The sequence below is a fragment of the Mustelus asterias genome, chromosome 13 (assembly GCF_964213995.1).
Source record: "Mustelus asterias chromosome 13, sMusAst1.hap1.1, whole genome shotgun sequence".
Taxonomy (NCBI): Eukaryota; Metazoa; Chordata; class Chondrichthyes; order Carcharhiniformes; family Triakidae; genus Mustelus; species Mustelus asterias.
The window spans coordinates 7,342,165-7,356,966 of record NC_135813.1 but is presented as its reverse complement, the minus strand read 5'-3'; the positions used below and the strand labels follow the sequence as shown (position 1 = coordinate 7,356,966).

The following is a 14,802-nucleotide window of genomic DNA, read 5'->3' as shown; positions in this document are numbered from 1 at the left end:
ATCTGAACAATTATTAAAGCTCTTTGATGGCACCGCTCTCTAATATTTGCTGCACATTTGGCACACAAATGAAGTGATTACCGCTTGCGTAACTAAATATTTTGTCCCTGAAAACTTTGCTGATATAACCTGCACAGTAAATAAGAAAACACCAACTAAACAGAAAATAAGTTCAAATATAAAGTCTCAAATTTTCATATGAATTTCGAAAGGCTTAGGAAGCGACTCTCCCATCCTGTTGCGCTGCTTTTGGAGCAGTGGCATGCCAGAAATCGGTGCAGAGCTGCCTAATGTATTCAAAAGCGAATTCTAATGCAGTTTAAATCGTAATAGCGGGCCCGTGACTGAAATCTAGCCCCCCCCCTCCCCACAACTTGCAGGGAGCTGGCGAGCTGGCCCCACTGGAGAAAAAAGGGGGGGTGGGGTAGGGACAATCAAGGCCCTCCAGAGGATTAGGTGCCGGGGTGCCCCCTGGGCATTGCCACCTAGGCAGTGCCAGCCTGGGCCCCCTGGCACTGTTCACCAGTAATGGGACAGTGCCAAGGGGGGGGCAGTGGGTTCCGCTGCCAAACTGTACTGGGATCTGTGACAGAGGGAGGCCAGTGATCGGAGCCTGGACATGTCCAGTTTGGGGGGGGGGGAAAGAGCGGAAAGAGAGACAGCCAGCGATCGAGCCACGGTGGGGGTCGCATGGCCGACGATACAGGGGTTGCGAGGCTGACTAGCGACTGAGCTGGCCTGCCAGCGAGAGGCCAGCAGAAAGGGGCCACTGCTCATGTGTCATACTCAGCGCTCAAAAATCAGCGCATACTCAATGGCCACTCAGCGCTATGTTGCCGGTCTCTCCAGTGGGAATAGGCCCCGCCCCGATTCACACCAGTGCACTCTGCAGTACATAGAGTGTGGGAGATTCATTTTGAAACTCCCACTTAGAAAACCAGTGTGATTTACTTCAGTTTTTACACAAATTCAACAACTTGGAATTTTTTGGGAGAATCATCTCCTTAATCTTTCAAGTAATAGTTTGTACAACAATCTCTATTTAATTTTTCGGCTATTCCCCCACCATCCCACCGCCCCCCACCAATTTGATTCTCATCTACAGGGATTATTTATTTCCACTTAGCTCCCTTTAACCAGAAGCCTGCTAAGATCAGCCTTGCTCTACAATCTGGCAGCAGGAACCACGCTAACACACATCAGTTAATCCCAATCATCAAACCAAAGGTTCAACACTACCGGAACACAAGGTGCGCCATCTGGTGGTTTGACTGGGAACACTAGATTTACTCCAAACTGCAGTTAAGTGGATTTAATCGCCAGACAGTTAAGTGTTCCATCTGTTATGGAAGACATGGGTCGACCCTTGCAAATCTGCAATTTTAAGTATGTCTGTGTCGGCAGCATGAGATAATCAATGGCATCTTCCTCCTCCTTTTGAAATGACTGTATGTGACCCAGATATACTGGATTAAAATATATTAAATATTAGTTGTTTTTTTAATCCTCGTAGATACACATACATTTGCAGACTTCACTGGTACATAGTGATAATTTAGTGATCAACCAGGCTTTTAGTGGAATAGTGCTAGAATTGGTTTGCTAGATATATCTTTGCAATTACAATTTTTAAACTTTATAAGGCAGTGATCTTAAAATGCTAAAAAATGAGTATGGACAACAGCACTTTTTGGCAATTTTGGTAATTGTTAGTGGTGTGACAACTCAGGAAACTAAGTACCGTGCACAATTCCTAACTTCTCTCCACGTCATTACTGACAAGTGCTGTGCCCAGCACCTTTACACAGAGAAGCAAAGAACAACAAGCATCACTGCATGGTGCAGACATCATTCCTGCGATCCACAAATATAGAGCTACAAGTTCCTTCCTGGTGACCAAATTTGTTCCTGCCTTTAAAAGAGGATACAATCTCAAAATTAGCCACAGACATGCTCATGAAATTCAAACAAAATGAAATTAAACGCCTGTCGTAGCAGCACTGCTAGGTCAGTTTAGCTCAGTTGGCTGGACGACTGGTTTGTGACGCAAAGCAACGCCGACAGCACGGGTTCAATTCCTGTACCAGCTGAGGTTATACATGGAGGCCCCGCCTTCTAAATCTTGTCTCCCACCTGAGGTGTGGTGGCCCTCAGGTTAAATCACCACCAGTCGGCTCCCCCCTCCCCCCCACCTCAAAGGGGAGAGCAGCCTATGGTCACCTAGGAGTACGGCGACTTTACTCACTGCTGGGTACAGAAAAAAAAAGCAGAAGTTGCATCTCTCTAGAGCCCTACCTATTTGGCAACCTGATGCACTATGAGGAAGATTGGCAGCAGTAGAAGCAGACGCAGCATTTAAATATTACTTTGGTGGCATAAGCGGAGGGAATTATGCTTAGGCATATGGAGGTTGTACAAAGAACAGTACAGCACAGGAACAGGCCCTTCAGCCCTCCAAGCCTGCACCAATCATGATGCCTGCCTAAACTAAAACCGTATGCACTTACAGTCCATATCCTTCCATTCCCATCCTATTCATGTATTCATCTAGATGCTCCTTAAATGCTGCTATCATACCTACTCCCACCACCTGCCCAGGCAGCGCGTTCCAGGCATTCACCACTGAGTAAAAAAAACTTGTCTCGCACATCTCCTCTAAACTTTTCCCCACTCACCTTAAAACTATGTCCCATAGTACTTGACCTTTCTACCCTTGGAAAGAGCATCTAACTATCCACTCTGTCCATGTCATTGTAAACCTCTATCAGGTCACCCCTCAACCTCTGTCGTTCCAGTGGGAACAAACCGAGTTTTTCCAACCTCTCCTCATAGCTAATACTGTCCAGACCAGGCAACATCCTGGTAAACCTCTTCTGCACCCTCTCCAAAGAATCCACATCCTTCTGGTAGTGTTGCGACCAGAATTGTATACAATATTCTAAAAGAGGCCTAACTGCGGCTGCAGCATGACCTGCCAATTTTTATACTCAGTGCTCCGACTGATGGAGGGCCTTCTTGACTATCTTCTCCAACTGCGTTTGCCACTTTCAGTGGTTGGTGGACACGTATGCCCAGATACGCAAAGATATGCAATATTGAGGTAAAAGTACATCAGACCATCTTTAAATCATTTTAGTTTTGCCATTGTGTCAATGGCTGCACATTTATTTCAGTAAGAAGTCTCACAACACCAGGTTAAAGTCCAACAGGTTTATTTGGTACCCTCGGGAGGAGGGTAACTGGGTAACAGTGAGGAAGGAGAAAGCTCGGGTGATGGTGAGCACCCCGGTGGATGTGCCCCTTAATAATAAGTACTCCTGTCTGAGTACTACTGGGGTGGACAGCCCACCTGGGGGAAGCAGCGGTGGCAGTGTCTCTGGAGCTGAGCCTGGCCCAGTAGTGCAAAGGGGTAAGGAAAGGAGGGTAGTGCTAATTGGGGACTCTACGGTGAGAGGGTCAGATAGGCGTTTTTGCAGACACAGACGGGACTCTCGGATGGTGGTTTGCCTCCCTGGTGCAGGGGTCCGGGATGTCTCTGGTCGAGTCCCAGAAATCCTGAAGGGGGAGGGAGAGGAGCCCAAGGTCGTGATGCATATAGGTACTGCTGACATCGGTAGGAAGAGGGAAGGGGTCATGAAAAGAGAATATAGGGAGTTGGGTAGACAGCTGAGAAAGAGGAATGCAAAGGTAGTAATCTCGGGATTGCTGCCTGTGCCGCGGGAGAGTGAGAACAGGAATCGGTGGAGAATTAATGCGTGGCTGAGGGACTGGAGCAAGGGACAAGGATTTGGGTACTTGGATCATTGGGACCTCTTTAGGGGCAGGTGTGACCTGTTTAAAAAAGACGGGTGGCACTTGAATCCCAGGGGGACCAATATCCTGGCGGGAAGGTTGGCTAAGGCTACTGGAGAGACTTTAAACTAGAAAGGTTGGGGGGAGGGAATCGAAATGAGGGGACTGAGAGCGAGGAGGTTAGCTCGCAAATAGATAAGGAATGTAGACAGGGTAAGAGGGAGGTTAGACGAGTGAGGGAGAAGGGAAGTGCTCAGGCTGAAGGTCTGAGATGTGTCTATTTTAATGCCAGGAGTGTAGTGAATAAAGTGGATGAGCTTGGAGCGTGGATTGCTGCTTCGAATTGTGATGTGGTGGCCATTACGGAGACTTGGATGTCTCAGGGACAGGACTGGGTGCTTCAGGTGCCAGGTTTTAGATGTTTCAGGAAGGACAGGGAGGGAGGCAAGAGAGGGGGGGGGAGTGGCACTGTTGATCAGGGATAGTGTCACGGCTGTAGAGAAGGTGGACGCCGTGGAGGGACTGACTACGGAATCTCTGTGGGTGGAGGTTAGGAATAGGAAGGGGTCGGTAACTTTGCTGGGTGTTTTCTATAGGCCGCCCAATAGTAACAGAGATGTTGAGGAGCAGATGGGGAAACAGATCCTGGAGAGATGTAGGAATAACAGAGTTGTCGTGATGGGAGATTTTAATTTCCCAAACATAGATTGGAATATCCCTAGGGCTAGGGGTTTGGATGGAGAGGAGTTTGTTAGGTGTGTCCAGGAGAGTTTCCTGACACAGTATGTGGATAAGCCTACTAGAGGAGAGGCTGTTCTTGATCTGGTGCTGGCTAATGAACCTGGACAGGTGGAGGATCTCTCGGTGGGTGAACATCTTGGGGATAGCGATCATAATTCTATCTCCTTCACGATAGCATTGGAAAGAGATAGGGTCAGGCAGGCTAGGAAAGTGTTTCTCTGGAGTAAAGGGAAATACAGTGTCATCAGGGAGGAAATTAGACGGGTAAATTGGAAGGAGGCATTCTTGGGGAAAAGTACCGAAGGAAAGTGGAGGATTTTCAAGGAATGTTTGTCTGGAGCTCTGCATGACAACGTTCCGATGAGACAGGGGGGTGTTGGTAGGGTACGGGAACCGTGGTGCACGAAGGTTGTGATGAACCTGGTAAATAAGAAAAGAGAGGCGTACAGAAGGTTCAGAGAGCTAGGAGGTGTTAAGGATTTAGAGGAGTATACGCGATGTAGGAAGGAGCTTAAGAAGGAAATTAGGAGAGCGAGAAGGGGTCATGAGAAGACCTTGGCGGGTAAGATTAAGGAGAATCCCAAGGCTTTCTACAAATATGTCAAGAGTAAAAGGATGAGATGTGAAGGCATAGGACCCTTAAAAGGTGAAGGGGGAAAAGTTTGTGCGGAACCGTTAGAAATGGCGGAGGTGCTTAATGAATACTTTACCTCGGTATTCACGGTGGAAAGGGATCTGGGTGGTTGTACTGCTGGATTGCGGAGGACAGAAAGGATCGAGCATGTGGACATAAAGAAAGAGGATGTGTTGGAACTATTGAATGGCATCAAGGTTGGTAAGTCGCCGGGACCGGATGGGATGTACCCCAGGTTACTGTGGGAGGCGAGGGAGGAGATTGCGGAGCCTTTGGCGATGATCTTTGCATCGTCGATGGAGACGGGAGAGGTTCCGGAGGATTGGAGGATTGCGGATGTGGTCCCTATATTCAAGAAAGGGAACAGGGACAGCCCGGGAAATTACCGACCGGTGAGTCTAACCTCAGTGGTTGGTAAGTTGATGGAGAGGATCCTGAGAGACAGGATTTATGATCATCTAGAGAAGTTTAGTATGATCAAAAGTAGTCAGCACGGCTTTGTCAGGGGCAGGTCGTGCCTTACGAGCCTGGTTGAGTTCTTTGAAAATGTGACCAAGCACATTGACGAAGGAAGAGCGGTGGATGTGGTCTATATGGACTTCAGCAAAGCGTTCGATAAGGTCCCCCATGCAAGACTTCTTGAGAAAGTGAGAGGGCATGGGATCCAAGGGGCTGTTGCCTTGTGGATCCAGAACTGGCTTGCCTGCAGAAGGCAGAGAGTGGCTGTGGAGGGGTCTTTCTCTGCATGGAGGTCAGTGACCAGTGGAGTGCCCCAGGGATCTGTTCTGGGACCCTTGCTGTTTGTCATTTTCATAAATGACCTGGATGAGGAAGTGGAGGGATGGGTTGGTAAGTTTGCTGACGACACCAAGGTAGGTGGTGTTGTGGATAGTTTGGAGGGATGTCAGAAGTTGCAGCGAGACATAGATAGAATGCAAGACTGGGCGGAGAAGTGGCAGATGGACTTCAACCCGGATAAGTGTGTAGTGATCCATTTTGGCAGATCCAATGGGATGGAGCAGCAGTATAAAATGAAGGGTACCATTCTTAGCAGTGTAGAGGATCAGAAGGACCTTGGGGTCCGGGTCCATAGGACTCTTAAATCGGCCTCGCAGGTGGAGGATGCGGTCAAGAAGGCGTATGGCGTACTAGCCTTCATTAATCGAGGGATTGAGTTTAGGAGTCGGGAGATAATGCTGCAGCTTTATAGGACCCTGGTTAGACCCCACTTGGAGTACTGCGCGCAGTTCTGGTCACCTCATTACAGGAAAGATGTTGAAGCCATTGAAAGGGTGCAGAGGAGATTTACAAGGATGTTGCCTGGATTGGGGGGCATGCCTTATGAGGATAGGTTGAGGGAGCTTGGTCTCTTCTCCCTGGAGAGACGAAGGATGAGAGGTGACCTGATAGAGGTTTACAAGATGTTGAGGGGTCTGGATAGGGTGGACTCTCAGAGGCTATTTCCAAGGGCTGAAATGGTTGCTACGAGAGGACACAGGTTTAAGGTGCTGGGGGGTAGGTACAGGGGGGATGTCAGGGGTAAGTTTTTCACTCAGAGGGTGGTGGGTGAGTGGAATCGGCTGACGTCGGTGGTGGTGGAGGCAAACTCGTTGGGGTCTTTTAAGAGACTTCTGGATGAGTACATGGGATTTAATGGGATTGAGGGCTATAGATAGGCCTAGAGGTGGGGATGTGATCGGCGCAACTTGTGGGCCGAAGGGCCTGTTTGTGCTGTGACTTTCTATGTTCTATGTTCTAAATACCATAAGCTTTCGGAGCAATGCTCCTTCGTCAGATGGAGTGGTCTCTGTTCTCAAACAGGGCACAGACACAGGGAAAGTGGCAAACGCAGTTGGAGAAGATAGTCAAGAAGGCCCTCCATCAGTCGGAGCACTGAGTATAAAAATTGGCAGGTCATGCTGCAGCCGTAGTTAGGCCTCTTTTAGAATATTGTATACAATTCTGGTCGCAACACTACCAGAAGGATGTGTCTGTGCCCTGTTTGAGAACAGAGACCACTCCATCTGACGAAGGAGCATTGCTCCGAAAGCTTATAGTATTTGCTACCAAATAAACCTGTTGGACTTTAACCTGGTGTTGTGAGACTTCTTACTGTGCTTACCCCAGTCCAACGCCGGCATCTCCACATCATTTATTTCAGCCCAGCACCAATGATGCCCTATGAATCAGTCATTCTGTGGTCAGCCTATTAGTATAGTATGGGAATCGGAGGCATTTGAAACAGAAGACTGGGAGAATGCTGCATGGAGCATTGCCCACTGAATGGTACCAGCACACTGGCATTTGCAGAAAAATGTTGGACATTCCTCCCTTGTGCAACTTTCTCCACTTCAGCAGCCAACCAGTGGAGTTCTTGCATTTTCACATTCCTACCACTTGTGCACTTCCAACATCTCACCTAAATCCATATCTATATAACATGCTGACCACAGATAATTGAGCCCACATATTATGCAAGTCTGCCCGAAATCATCCACCAGCTATTCTGATGCAACACCAAAAGCAAATCTATTCCAACAAAATCTTTTGGACAGGGCAAGAATAGCTACAACATGATTAATGGTATCGACGACAAGCCTGGCGTTTTGGCACAGAATTTCAGTGCTCATATTGCTGAACTGCAGAGTACCGATAAGCTGCTAGATGAAGTGGAGGAAAGAATTATTATTAAAAATGCAGCTTCCTCAGGCAAGGCCCACTTTCACTCCTTGGAAAATCAGCTAAATGATAGGTCAGATATCCTGATCGATCTGGAGGAGTGTTCGTGTCACCGGCTTTCCAGAAGGAGCTGTAGGCCAACTCCGAGCTATATTTTTTGAGAACCGGCTACCATGTTTTCTTAATCTCAACAGAAAAACTGGACGTATTAATTTTGAAGAGGCAAGTCGAATCCTAGCTGGCGATTATGCGTTTCCATAACACCGGTCGCAGATGTTTCGATGAGGCTGGAAAGCGTCTGAAAGCTATCTGAATGCAGATTGCCCTGCTTTATCCTGGGAGTGGTAGTTGATGAATCCTTAAGGCTGCTTGACAATCCTACTAAAGCTTTGGCCTCTCCAAGCTCCGTGGATGGCAATAATTTGAAGTCATAATCTGCAGTTCATCGCTAATCCTGGACTTTACCCCTTGTTGTTACACTCCTTTTCCGATTTTGAGATGTTAATTATCATGTTGACAGGAGTGATCCGGTATACAAGCCCCGAGATGAATTTTGTCCGTTAGCCTCGAAATCTAGGGACATCCATCCCTCAGTGCGCTCCTTTAATTGCTCCAGGTTTAAGTCAGAGATTTGATCCTACGATATCCTTGTTGTGTCAGGGGTGACACAGGGGACCTATCTGCATTGCTTCTGGTCCTGTGTCAAAATTGAATCCGGATAGTTTAATATCCTTCAAGAGCTTGATGAGGAGTGTGCTGGCCAGGTTGTATGGCACTACGGTTGAGATACTTACCTGTTTCTTCTTCTTCTTATAATCCTTGCATTTATAATGGTGGCACATACTACATGGTTTCCTTGACTTTTATCATGGCTAATATGAGTAGTGCCATTGCAGGGAGGTGGGTGGGTGGTTTGGGGTTGTGGGTATAGCCCAAGTCCTCACCGCTGGTGAGGAAAACCCCCTTAGAACGACTGGTATGGTGTAGTTATTTTTCTGTTTTGTCGATATTTTGGGGTCAAAGAATCTGACCGATTCCTGCAGATGTGCAGACAGAGCACGTGCCCTGGGAAAATACATTGTTTTGTATCAATGGCACTCCTGGTGTAGCTAATGGGGAAGCATGCTTTGGTGCCCACCTAAGCATGGCATGAGAATCTTTGGCTGTCCAGCCTTTTCTATGCCTATGTCCTTCTCGATTGAACACGCCATGGCAGTAACTACTTGGAAAATCCTGGAATGTGCAGGGAATACAACTGTTTAAATGGAACGCATCCCTTGACGTGCTCCTTCGATGAAGCGGAGGAGACGGAGCCTACAATACCACACCACATGCTTTACTTGAAGCCACTGTTTTTCAAACTTTTTTTTTTTACAGTGACCCACTTTTACCAAATGGCAGGGGGCACCTTGAACAATGTTTGAAGGACCCTGTTTGATGTGCCTCCTTGCGGGCAGCTGTGTCGGCAGTTCTCCTGAGATACTCCGTTTAACTTTATCCTCAATAAGATGGCTCTTCTTGGGGCTAATGCTTCTCTGGTGGAAAATAAAAAATCCTGTTGTCTGTGGAGCGTAAGCAAGCATTTTGCTTTGGATTCTGCAAGAAGTTGGGCTCCACATTGTCTGACTTACTCCTATAACCTTTTGTCCAAGTTACGGCTTTATCTCTGGTATCCTGTCAGCGAGGGCATGTACTCATTTCTTTATCTTGTTATCCCCCCAATCTCTAAAACATCCTTTCATTGTTGGTGTCTTTGGAGGTGCCATTTGTAATGAATAATCTGAACCAATTGCATTGGCACTCTCCTGTCTCTTTCTATATGCGTATGTGGAGAAATGATTACGCTGTACTGTACCAATCCTTGAGGGTTTGTTACATTGTTTGATCTTCAATCCAAATATATTAAAAAATCTGATGGAACACACTGCCGTTTGTAGGATCTTGTGCTTAGTTTGACAGCTGTGCTTCCTACAACAGCGACTACACGAAGTACTTTGACAAGTCCTGGGTCATGAAAAACGTTATATGTTCTTTATTTGAAAATCACACCGTTCCGCGCCATTTCCAAGAGGAGTCAATCGTGGCTTAAAAGGAATATAATTTTCTTTTTAGGTTAAATAGTCTCTTTAAAACTAAATGATTACCAACAGTCAAAAACGCACCTTAGAGAGGACTGTAACAAAATCCTTCAGGGTAGTCAGTTCTGGCCCTTCCAATATCTTGTGACTAGCAAGTTCCACTCGTAGCAAGTAGTGCAAACCGGACTCCAGGTCAGCCATATACACTTTACTCCTGAAAACAAAGGGAGTCTTAGAAACAAGCACATTTCAAACAACTGCCTATTATTTGTTAAGCTTACACATTTCTCTTTATTATAGCATGGCTGGGAACAGAAGTTATTTTTTGCCCCTTGTGTCAAGGAGGGCTAAAGCTTTGCTTAATTTAAAATATCGAAGAAAAAATAATGTCGAAATTACTGTGACAGATTAGTTATCACGACAAAAAGAGTGAAATATAAGTCTTCTGCAGCATCAAGTTGCCAATTTACAAATTAGGATATTTCATACCTACACCTCTCCCACGAAAAATTAAAGATTTCTTTAGCAACAGTGATCTGATGCTTTGTGAATTATAGATATCGCATAAACCTCATCTGAGAAGCAGGGTAAAGGGACCAAAAAAACACAAATCTTAGCTTTTCCAAGCTATGTTGTAAAGGAAAATATTTTAAAATGGTGCACAACAAAAACAGCTACACGACTGTTAGAGAATTAAAAGTCTACCCAGCAATAACCAAAGAATCATTGAGAATTACAATACAAACTAACCTGGAGAAAACCAACTTTGTGGGCAGTATAAAATTAGCAATAAATTTGTCTTTCAATGGCCTTTATTATCACTATTTTAATCACTGGCATGTGTTGGTAAAAGCAGTTTCCGTTTTCCTGTCCAAAGAGGTCATCATAATTCACCTACATATAACAAACGGAAGGACAATTTTTTTCCCCAAAACTAGGGTCAATTACTCACATTCTTTTTTTAGCCCAAATATAAATTACATTCACAGTGCTTCAACAGAACCAAGTATGTCCCAGTATTGGCTGCTTTAATTTAGCACATGAAATTGCACTACCCTGCCTTGCCAGCAGAGAGCTGCACTGCCACACTGGTATATCTTATTTGACTGCAACGCATTTTACAGGTTGTGGCGGTGTCCTGCCACAAAATAGTCAGGGCAAGAGTTTTGGGAAGCAGGTTGGTTGGAATAGAAAGCTACTGCTATAATTGTACGATCCAAAGAAAAGGGTCAAAGATGATGCATCTCAGGATAAGATTCCTTGGCCTCCTTAAAAATAAAATTAAATGGCACAGCATTTTTGTTGGTTTCCTCACAAAAGGCAATTGCTACTTTTAGGTGCTTAAGTTTCTGGCTTCAAAATCAGATCCAAGGGACACAAGACACCTTCAAAAAAAAAATTTCTTCACAAAGCATTGTCTACATTGACCACAGTTCATTAGTAGTGCAAAAAGCTGTATGTGTAGAGTATTAGAATATGTGTATAGTGTTAGATATGTCTGTTACATATACACAGACACACATTATACTTACAAATGTAAAAACAGTATTTTTCCACTGCCAGAATATTGTCTTTTAAATGTGATAAGGTAGGAGAGGAGCAAGAACAGAACACATTCTTTCGTCCTGGTTTACATTAACATTGGATTTACCCGTTTCTCTGCTCAATAACCTCGGTGAAAGAATGGATACCATCAAAGTTGCGGCAGAAGCCTTTTGTTAACCAAAGACAAATTGAGAAAGCAATAGCTGCCCCAGAGGAGAGGACAAGTGTAAGTTCCTTCTTTACTATGACATCTGGTAGCACCAGGATGCTCCATGACTGCTCTCAACAATCAATAGTAGACTTGCGGCTGGCTCCACTGTCAAGTGAGCAAGAGGATGATACCAACATGCCATGCTGTGAAATATTGGCATTCCAAAAAAGCAGGTCAAAAGGTTACAATGAGTAACACAGGGATGTAAAATAGGAATGGAATAGGCCGCATGGCCCCTCAAGCTGCTTCGCTGTTGAATACAATTATAGCTAATCATTTACATCAATTCTACTTATACCTCAATTCCTTTGGCGTTCAAAAATCAACTGGTCTCAGTTCTTAATATATTTAACTGAGTATCCGTAATCTCTGGATGGAGGAGAATTCCAAAGGGTCACAAATAAAATAAAATGCTCCACAGGTTAGGCAACGCCTGTGGAGAAATTTTTATTTCTGATTTCTAGTATCTGCAGTATTTTGCTTTCCCAAAAAATTCACAAGCTGATTATCTGCTTCTAAAAGGCATCAAGTTTTGGAAAGAAAGACTTGCCGATCAAAATCCTTCCATGGCTTGACAAGATTGGTTATCTCTTCCTTCTGCCTCATAGGTACAGTGTTTTGGGAAGACAGTCTCTTGGTTACTCCTGACAGTGACTTTAAATAGGAAGAAAAGAATGATCGTAGAGGCTTCTCCCTGTTGTAGAAAGCAAGAGAAATTATGTGGAGTAACCAAATCATATAGTTTGCATATACAGCTCTTAAGTAATGTAAATCCATAATGCTTTACAAGCCTTAAGATTTTCTCAAATTGAATACATTTTATTACAATACTCAAGCATCAGATGAATTGGAAAATGGTGCCTGTTTGAAACCCAATAAAATACATGCATCTAAATAGGGACTTTTGAGTTGCCCGCATCTATAACTTGCATTAATAGAGGTCAGCATACAAGAAATCAAAACAGAAAATGCTGGATTTACTCAGCAGGTCTGGCAGCGTCTGTGGAGTGAAACAACGTTAACATTTAAAGTCCATATGGCCCTTCTGTAAGAAATAGAAATGGGTGTTAATATCTACTGGACGTTTTTCCAATCACTAGGGTTTCATGTGCATGCAGATGGCTAAGAATCCAACTGCACACTTAGATACCTGCCCAGTAAAAGGCAATATAGAAAATTGGTTGATGTCAGAAAATAATTTCTGCAAGATAAATCACTTCCAATGATGGGGGGCTTTGGAAGACAAGATATTTAAAATGATGGAGCTCATTGACAGCATTATCAAAATCATTACAGGTCAACTTGAGACTGTGCCTCTGAATGTGGATTGGGAGGGGGTGGAGGCAATGCAAAGGCAGCCTGATTCAGAAAAGCAAGGGCCGGCCTACAGGCAAAGGTAGGTTGTGGAGTGATTTGCAAGTACAAGAAAGAATACCGAGTTCCCAATGTTGGGGAGGGCAGTCAGTAGTGGTAGGAGTGACAGTGAAGAGTAGGATGAGAATGGGATGAGTTGCAGTTCACGTGGGGTGAAATTCAAGATTAAGAAATAATAAAGAAAATTAAGGCTGGGCTTTCAGTAGCAATGGGGGGGGTGGGGTGGGGGGGGTGGGTGGGTCGGGGGGGGGGTGCGGGAAGAGTCAAGGGCAGAGATAATCCACATCATGGAGAAGGAAATAGGAAACTTGGTCATGGATAAAGCATGGGACTTGAAACTTAGCTCAGGGTCCAACAGAATATTCAGGATACACCCCATCAGGTGAATTCTAAGCAAACAATCATAAAGGAAAAGAATCAGAGGCAATAATAGAGAGCTTTCGGTGGCTCTACTTGGGATGGTTTTGATCTCTGCAACGTTAAATTGGTTCAATCTCATTGGAAATCAGTGGATGATCCTCAAACTGATTTAGTGAAAAAGGATCCTTGCAACCAACACCGATTTAAATCAGTCTTGGAGATAACAGGCCAGTCAATTAGAGCTTTGGAATGTTCACTTTCACTGCAATTAATCTGCACTTTTCTTCAGCGTGGATCAGAGCCAGTCACTGCCATTCTTAATCAACAGTAAAGCTGAAGTCCTCATGGTTAAGACTGCAGTTGGAGCATTGTGCAGAGTTTCAAATGGTGCATTCCAGTGTAAGAAAGAGTTAATCTGTTCAAAAGCTTGGTTACAGCATTTGTACTTAATTCCTGCAGATGTTAGCAAGTTAACAATGAGCAGATAGAGATCAATGAGTCATTAAACAACATTTTGTATTGAAGCGGAAACAAACTGAAGTTATGATGCGAGTGAGATGGGACATGATCAGGAAACTGCATTGGTATGACGGAAATTGAGGGAAGTGTGGTATGTGCCAATTCATTAGGCAGTGTGTTGTTCCAAGCTTTGGTGTTTAAAAGGACAGCTCTCAGGCTGTTTAATGTGGGAAAAAAAATCAGAGGTGCAATATCAGAAGGAACAGACCTATTGTTCTCAAGAATACGGGATGCACTTCCACCGAGGATGGAAGTGGCAATATATTTTCTGTTAAGTCACCAGGAACCCATCACCAGGGTTGAGGGTTTGAGGGTTGAGGGAACAAGGGCTACTTTCTCTGGGATGAAAGAGGGTGCAAGAGTGAGCAGACTGATGTCTTCAAGATTGAGAGAGGTTGAAAGGTAACTACGGCCATTTCCATTGATTACCAAGATGGAAATGAAGGGGACAAATCAATCAGAAAATGAATGGTCACTACTAGAAACAAGTCTTCATGCAGAGAATGAAACTTGCCATACACTGTTGAAGCAAAAAATGTTCCAAGCAAATTAGATGGCTCCTTGCAAAAATATGAAGTCTGCAAGAGTGTGAAATGGTTCACGAGGAGAAAAATGTTGATATATGCTGCAATATTCCATGATCACCAGAATACATTAAATCAGGTTATTTTAAGATCAGATTAACAACCTTAAGTTGCTTCCAATGCAGCACTCTCAATTTGCTCCAAAAAATATAGGTCAAGAAAACATCATCAACAAAAAATGGATTACCAACACATTTCAGTTTCTTTAAAAACGCTCATGAATTATAACAATAAGCTGGTGCCGGACAGATACAGTCCACAGGAGTCATGCGAGATAATGTGCTT

The 14,802-nt window shown here is 44.6% G+C and overlaps 1 protein-coding gene across 1 annotated transcript in view; it reads right to left on the bottom strand.

The window, feature by feature from the left end:
* Positions 1–14,802, bottom strand: part of qsox2 (quiescin Q6 sulfhydryl oxidase 2) — a 106,181-nt gene that overhangs the window by 40,047 nt on the left and 51,332 nt on the right. Inside the window, exons 7-8 of the mRNA XM_078226269.1 lie at positions 12,231–12,374; positions 10,009–10,138 (exon numbers count right to left, since the gene is read on the bottom strand). Of these exons, the coding sequence (XP_078082395.1) occupies positions 10,009–10,138; positions 12,231–12,374 (274 nt within the window). The remainder of the gene's footprint in view (positions 1–10,008; positions 10,139–12,230; positions 12,375–14,802) is intronic.